Source organism: Lynx canadensis, chromosome C1, assembly GCF_007474595.2.
Source record: "Lynx canadensis isolate LIC74 chromosome C1, mLynCan4.pri.v2, whole genome shotgun sequence".
NCBI classification, from domain to species: Eukaryota; Metazoa; Chordata; class Mammalia; order Carnivora; family Felidae; genus Lynx; species Lynx canadensis.
The window spans coordinates 180,297,111-180,305,541 of NC_044310.1; the positions used below are offsets into that span (position 1 = coordinate 180,297,111).

At 35.7% G+C, this 8,431-nt stretch overlaps 1 protein-coding gene across 1 annotated transcript; it reads left to right on the forward strand.

Annotated features, from left to right (window-relative positions):
- The first annotated feature begins 2,833 nt into the window (after window positions 1-2,833).
- Window positions 2,834-3,327, forward strand: LOC115521132 (peptidyl-prolyl cis-trans isomerase A-like). Its single transcript, XM_032594157.1, is given in 2 exon segments — window positions 2,834-2,903; window positions 2,906-3,327. Coding segments are annotated over 2 exon segments (492 nt in total).
- The last annotated feature ends 5,104 nt before the right edge of the window (window positions 3,328-8,431 follow it).

Consider the following 8,431-nt stretch of genomic DNA (forward strand, 5'->3'; position numbering starts at 1 on the left):
CAACTTGATTTTGGCTCAGGTCACAATTGCAGGGTGGTGGGATGGGGCCCCTCATTGGGCTCTGCACTGAGCTTGGGAACTGCCTGAGATTGTCTCTGTCTCCCTCTACCCCCCTCCCCTACTCACACACACTCTCTCTCTCAAAAATGAAATGAAATGAAATGAAATGAAATGAAATGAAATGAAATGAAATGAAATGAAAATTCAGGTATAAGAACTGTACATGCATTATCTCTTTTAATCTTCCTATTATGCTTATAAAAACTGTGCAAGGGGCGCCTGGGTGGCTCAGTCGGTTAAGCGGCCGACTTCGGCTCAGGTCACGATCTCGCGGTGCGTGAGTTCGAGCCCCGCGTTGGGCTCTGTGCTGACAGCTCGGAGCCTGGAACCTGTTTCAGATTCTGTGTCTCCCTCTCTCTCTGACCCTCCCCCGTTCATGCTCTGTCTCTCTCTGTCTCAAAAATAACTAAACGTTAAAAAAAATAAAAAAAACTGTGCAAGCTCTCCTCCTCCTCTCTTTCTGACATGTATACATATGTTACACTATTATAATATACATTTAGAAAACATAATAGGAATGCATTTATAAAATATGTAATCATACAATACGAGTATGTCGAGTATGTCTATATTTAAGATGTATCTATGCCTACATTTATATCTCAGACTACTATATCAATGTTTATATATTTATATCTGTAGTATACTTACATCTTTATGAGATATTAAGTTCTACACTAATCATATCCAAGATTATTTAATTAGACTACAAATGATTCTACTACCATTCTCTTTTATCTTCTGGGAAGAAGTATTTAAACATATCCAATAAATAACTGGCCGGTAAGTAAATATTTTCAATGTCAAGTGTCACAACTGTAGCCAGTTTATCTATCTATATAGATATAGATGATATAAAGATATAGACATATTAAAACATGCTATGAATGATACACAGCTGAAGTGCAAATCTTTCATATATTCATTGTAAAAATAAAGATTCCCAATAACCATCCTCTGTCCAGCGTATGTCTACCATACTGTGGAGGTCTGTCTTTATTATGTTTTTGACACAAGTAAAGAATAGGAACTATAACAATCCTTAAAGCTCTTGCCTAAAAGACTTCAGGTTTTATTTAACAAACTCTCACAAAATTCAGCTTTGCAGCAGATGAAGCACTGTCCAGTAACTTAGTAAAAGCTATAAAGACACATTTATCTCTGATTCAGCATCCCAAAGCCAATCCTGGGATATCCCATAAATTTATGGAGCTTCAGTCTGCATTATGATAATACATTGAGCTGTCACAATTTCATATGTCCTTTTGTCATTTTAACTGTTTGGCTTTGGCTTATCTGCTGCTGTACACTCAGATGAGTGGTTATAGTTGTGGGATCGATGAAAAAAGTAGAATTTCAGAAAAGAGAAAAAAAGAATAGAGTTTTTAAAAATGAATTGTGGCTAAATTCAGTACTTGGAAAAATAATAAATGTTAAAACACTGGGATAAAAATTGAGCTTACTAGTTTCATTAGCCAATTATATTTGGCTGCAAATCAAATTCCCATGATTATAATATAATCCTGCTGTTGACATTCATTATAAAACTCTGTAAGTCTCTCACCAGACTAAAATCCTTTATCAGAGTCAAATGTCATAATAAGATAAACGTATTTTCTTGTGAAATGATAGTATAAAGTACCGCTGTATGCTATGAATTGAAATTTTGTGTCCCCTCCCACCAAATTCATATGTGGAAGTCCTAACCTCCAGGGTGGTTGTGTTTGGACTAAAGAAGTAATTAAGACAAAATGAGCTTTAGAGGTGGGTCCCTGATCCCATAGGATTAGTGTCCTTATAAGAAAACACACCAGAAAGCTCTTTCTCCCTCCATGTGCACAAAGAAGAGATCATGGGAAAATAAAGCAAGTTGGCAGTCACCTACAAGACCCAAGAAGATGCCTAAGAAACTAGGCTGGTTTCTTGATCTTGAACTTCTCAGCTTCCAATACTGTGAGAAGTAAGTATCTGTTGTTTCAGTCACCCCGTCTATGCTATTTTGTTATAGCAGCTCAAGCTATCTAATATACCATATCTGCCAGAAGTAGTAGTTTACCTGCTCTTCTAATATTTCTAGTGTTTAGTATTTAGTATGCTCTTTTAAGTGTTTAGGTTAAAATTCAGCAATAAATTTTATACAAGCTATGATGTTGGAGTCCAGAAATAGCTATATTAAGCAGATGAAGAATTTTACTTAAATTTTTTTATGTTTTTATTTTCTTTTTGAGAGAGAGAGAGAGACAAAGTGCGTGTAGGGGGAGGGGCAGAGAGAGAAGGAGACACAGAAACTGAAGCAGGCTCCAGGCTATGAACTGTCAGCAGAGAGTCTGATGCAGGGATCGAACTCATGGGATGGTAAGATCATGACCCGAGCTGAAATCAGGCATCCAGCTGACTGAGCCACCCAGGTGCCCTGAAGAATTTTACCTTAACAAATATTATATTCTTTGACAACCTAAATTGACATATACCCAGAATCATACACCTAAAGGAGCTAGAAAATGAAGCACAAACAAAAACAAAAACCAATAAAAGGAAGGAAATAATAAATATTAGAGCAAAACTAAACAAACAAATAACAACACCAACAAAAACCACAGCAGAACAGATCAATAAAACCAGGGGTCTCTGGCTGGCTCAGTAAGTAAAGCATGTGACTCTTGACCTTGGGGTTGTAAATCCAAGCCCCACCTTGGGTGTAGAGATTACTTAATAATAAAATCTTCAGGCCTTGCAGATGCTGCTGCCCAGGAACCACCCACACTGTCCAGCCATGGTCCACCCAACTGTGTTCTATGACATCACCATGGGTGGCGAGCCCTCGAGTCAGGTCTCCTTCAAGCTGTTGCACACAAAGTTCCAAAAACAGCAGAGAACTTTTGTGCTCTGAGCACTGGGGAGAAAGCATTTGGCTACAAAGTTTCCTGCTTTCACAGGATTATCCCAGGATTTATGTGCCAGGGTGGTGACTTCACATGCCATCATAACATTGGCAGCAAGTCCATCAATGGAGAGAAATTTGATGATGACAATTTCATCCTGAGGCACACAGATCCTGGCATCCTGTCCATGGTGAACACTGGACCCAACACGAATGGTTCCCAGTTTTTCATCTGCACCGCCAAGACCAAGTGGTTGGATGGTAAGCACGTGGTGTTTCGCAAGGTGAAGGAGGGCATGAACATCGTGGAAGCCAGGGAGTGCTTTGGGTCCAGGAATGGCAAGACCAGTGGGAAGATCACCATTGCTGACTATGGACAAGTCTAAAATTTTGGCCTGTGTCTTATCTTAACCACTGGACCACTCCTTCTGTAGCTTGGGAGAGCACCCCACCACCCCCATATGATCAAAATTTCCTATAATCTTTGTGCTCCTGCTGCAGTTCCATGGTCCCATGATTTCCTTACTCTCCTCCAAGTTTAGCTGGATTTCAGAGTGAAGCTTATAATTATGAAATACAAGTGAAACAATAACAACAAAATAATAATAAATAATAATAATAAATAAGATCTTTAAAAAAGAAAAGAGAAATAAGAACTGATACCTCAGAAATACAAAAGATAATAAGAGAATATTATGCAAAATTATGTGCCAACAAACTGGACAACATAGAATAAGTGGATAAATTCCTAGAAACATATAAACTCCCAAAACTGAATCCAGAAGAAATAGAAAATTTGAACAGACCAATTACCAGCAATGAAATTAAATCAGTAATCAAAAAACTCCCAACAAATAAAAGTCCAGGGCCTGATGGCTTCACTTGTGAAGTCTACCAAATATTTAAACAAGAATAAATACCTATTAATCTCAAACTATTTAAAAAAATAGAAGAAGGAAATCTTCCACAATCATTCTATGAGGCCAGCATTACTCTAATACCAGAAAAAGACACTACAAAAAAGAGAGAGAGGAGAGAGAGAACTACAGGCAAATATCTCTGAAGAACATAGATTCAAAATCCTCAACCAAGTATTAGCAAATGAAATCTAACAATTGGTTATAAAACTCATTCACCATGATTAAGTGGAATTTATTCCGAGATGCAAGCTTGGCTCAATATTCGTAAGTCAATCAAGGTGATACATCACATCAAGAGAAAGGGTAAAAACCATGTGATCATTTCAATTGAAGCAGAAAAAGCATTTAATAAAGCACAACATCCATTTATGATAAAAACTCTCAACAAAGTAGGTATAGAGGGAATATATCTCAACATAATAAAGGCCATATATAAAAACTCACAGTTAAAATTATACCTAATGGTGAAAAACCTAGAGTTTTTTTTTTTCCCCCTAGGATCAGGAATAAGACAAGGATGTCCACTTTCACCACTTTTACTCAACATAGTACTGGAAGTCCTGGACACAGTAATCAGATAAGAAAAAGGAATACAAGGCACCCAAATTGGTAAGGTGAAATAAAATTTTCACTATTTGCAGGCGACATGATGCTATGTATAGAAAACACTCAAGACTCCACCAAAACACTACAAGAACTGATAAATGAATTCAGGAAGGCTGCAGGATACAAAACCAATAAACAGAAATCTATTGCATTTCTGTACAGCAATAAGGAAGTAGCAGAAAGAAATTTTTTTTAAAAATCTCATTTACAATTGCACTAAATAAATGAATGAATGAATGAATGAATAAAATACATAGGAATAAACTTACCCAAAGAAGTGAAGACTTATACTCTGAAAACTATAAAACACTGATGAAAGAAATTGAATATAGACACAAATAGATGGAAAGACATTCCATGTTCATGGATTGGGAGAACCAATATCATTAAAATGTCCGTGGTACCAAAGGTAATCTACACATTTAATGCCATGTATGGAAACACAAATTCCTGAACAGCCAGGGCAATCTTGAAGAACAAAGGTAGAGAATCACAATTCCAGATTTCAAGATCTACTACTACAAAGCTTTAGTAATCAAAACAGTATGGTACTGGTCCAAAATAGACACACAGATCAAGAGAACAGAATAGAAAGCCCAGAAAACAAATTGTGTTGAGTGGTAGAGATGATAGGGATTTTTTTTTTTTCTCAATACTGGTATTTGTGGTGAGAATGGACATTCTTACCTTGCTCTTGACATTAACAAGAATTCTTTAAGGTTCTGTTCTGTTTTACAGTCCTAGGTATTGATTTGAGGTTTACATAGTTTATCAAGTTACAAAAGCCATTATGCATTTTTATCAAAAATGTGTTTTAAATTGACTTGACAGCCTTTTTATCATCTATAAATATAATTGTGATTTTTTTTACTTAAAGAGTGATTTAACTGTAATTTTATTTCTTCTTATTCTTTGCCTCCCCCCACCCAGTTTAAATAATCTTAAATCTTGGTATCAGTGGTATATTCTCTACATAAAAGGGGTTAGACATTTTTTTTCTTATAACTTGGTATTAAGTAGCAATGAAATTATATGGTATTTGAAGGTTTGATAGATGACTCCTATAAAATGTATTTGTTGTGGTAATTTTTGAAGCACACTTTCTTAAATTTTTTTACATCTTCTATGTAACTGGTAGGTTTTAACTGTCTGTTTCTACGGGGGTCAGTTTGGATAAATTGCATTTTGCTATGAAAGGGCGGGCCTACGCCTGCCGACTCCATCTTGTTCTGTGTCCTTCACCTTGACCACACCTCCTCCCCTTGAGTAAACCCCCCCTCACCTGCCTAATAGGACTCGGACCCTTCCCCAGGACCCTTCCCCAGCCAATCGGCTGAGGCCATAGCCATTACCTCACCAACTGCCCCCAGGCCCCAATAAAACCTTTGTCCTTTTGAAACTCACTCTCTTTCCCTGGTATCTCACCGCTGAGTCGGTGCAGGTAGGGGATTGAGCTCGAGCTAGCTCCAATAAAGGCTCTTTGCTTTTGCATCGTACTCGGCTCCCTAGTGGTCTTTGGGGATCACGAATTCTGGGCATAACAGCTAGACAATTTCCAGTTAACCTATGTTCTAAGTCTTATTTTTCTAAGGTTGTGTGAAGAATCTCTATTTTATTCAAAATACCTTCTGTTTTGATAGCTTTTTCCTCCTTTCATTGTTTATTTTGTAAATTTCTGTTTTCCTTTTTCCCCAATTTAGGAAAGCTAATGGTTTTTCTATGTTGCATATTCATTAGATCTACATCTATTTTGCTTTTTAATTTACAAAGCTCTGTTTTAACCTGTATTGTTTCCTGTCTTAGAAGTTCCTCAAAATGATCTTCTGATTCTTTTTCTAAGCTTTTGTATTGCATATTTCCTGTAAGTACTTCTCTTTGCACTTTTATTTTCATTTTTAATTATTTAAAGCTACATGTTCCCTTAGATTTGGGATGTAATTATCCTATTTATCCTAAGATTGTGCATTTTCTTTTTTTTTTTTTAATTTTTTTTTTAACATTTTTATTTATTTTTGAGACAGAGAGAGACAGAGGATGAATGGGGGAGGGGCAGAGAGAGAAGGAGACACAGAATCAGAAGCAGGCTCCAGGCTCTGAGCCATCAGCCCAGAGCCCGATGCGGGGCTCGAACTCACGGACCGTGAGATCGTGACCTGAGCTGAAGTCGGACGCTCAACCAACTGAGCCACCCAGGCGCCCCAGATTGTGCATTTTCATTATAGTAGTTTTAACAAATGCCACAATTGTATTTAAATTCTCCCTTTGACACAAGGTTGCTTAATAGAGTTGATTGTTTTAAGTCACCATTAGAAAGTTTACTTCATTCTTGTTATTTTTGAGGTGAGATGAACAATGTTATGAAAGGTTCTGACTTTTCCCCTCCCACTTCAGGAAAGCCACAGGCAGTGTTGACTTCAATTAGATCTTCTTTTGAATAATTGTATGGGATTTACTAGCCAGGAAATAATGAATGGAGTATTTACTAGAAGAGTTTTAGTAGTTTATGCGTAGTCTTCAAGAATGCTTTTTGCAAATAAATTTAAACTGTATGGATTTAAAGATTTGACTGGCTGGAAAAAGGAAATTAGTCATGTAGTTCTTTACCTACATGAATAACAAAGTATAAAAACTAAGAAAATTTGCAATGGCTTAAAAGTCTGTGTCCCCCCAAAATTTATATGTTGAAACCCTAATCCCAATGTGATGATTTTTGAGGTGGGGCCTTTGGAAGATAATTAAGTCATGACAGTGGCACCCTCATGAATGGATTATTATCTCTATGAAAATAAATCAGACAGGTAGCTCTCTTTCCACAATAAAAGGATACAATGAGAAGTCTGCATTCTGCAACCTGCAAGAGGGCTCTCAGAGAACCCAACCATGATCTTGGACTTTCAGTATCCTGAAGTATAAGAAATAAATCTCTTTTGTTTATAAGCTACCTAGTCTATGGTCCTTTGTTATAGCAGCCTACACTGACTAAGACAAGGACCAAATTAAATGTTTTTCTCTGAATTAACATACTTATCATATGTACAGATGTTTTTTTTTTAATATTTAAGCTTTATAGACTATTTTCTGTCAATATTTATAAGTGAGCATTGTTAAGCTTTTTAATTAAAGTTGTTGGAAAAATTAGAATCATATGTTAATATTTTAAAAATTGCAAATACTGTCCACCAAGGGAATGGATATTTTGCATGTTGTTAAAGGAGGCATCACAACATTACAACACACTACTGTGTTTTAAAAAACATATCAAATGTATAATGGAAGAAAAACATGTACTGTCTTATACTTTCTAATGTGATTGTTTGCTGGAAGAAAGACATGTATTGTCTTGTATTTCCTAACATGATTGTTTGTTATATCATCTATCATCTATCATGTATCTATCTATTACCTATATATTTGTCTATCATCTATCTATCTATATGTATATGTGTATAGTTTGTTTTAGTTATATTTTAGGGAATTAGTTGGAAGATTTGTATTGATGTCAATTAAATTTTAATTTTACCTATCAATAACAGTGGGAATTAGGATTTCAAAGAGCAGTAAAATTGTCAAGAGTGGATTATTGACATCCAAGCCTGTATTTCTAAAGCGTTGTCATAATTTTTATGTTCCCTAGACCATCTTTACATCTCTTTGATGGTTACTCATTGATCTTCTTCAGAATGAGAATGAAGTACTAAAATCTACTAATATTAATTTCTTTTTGTTTATCTTCCATATCATGTCGTTTATATTTTACCAAGGCTCTTGGGTATTAGGGGGTGAACAGATATTCATAATTATTACATCATTATTACAAATGTGTGCCATAACTATTAAATAGAATAACTATTATAGTTGTCTCACTTTATCTTTTTTGAATTTAGGGTTCAAATTTTTATCTTAGTTTGAATTTAGGGTTGGTTGCCTTGCTTTTTCTTTCCTTTTTCTTTTTTTCAATTTATTT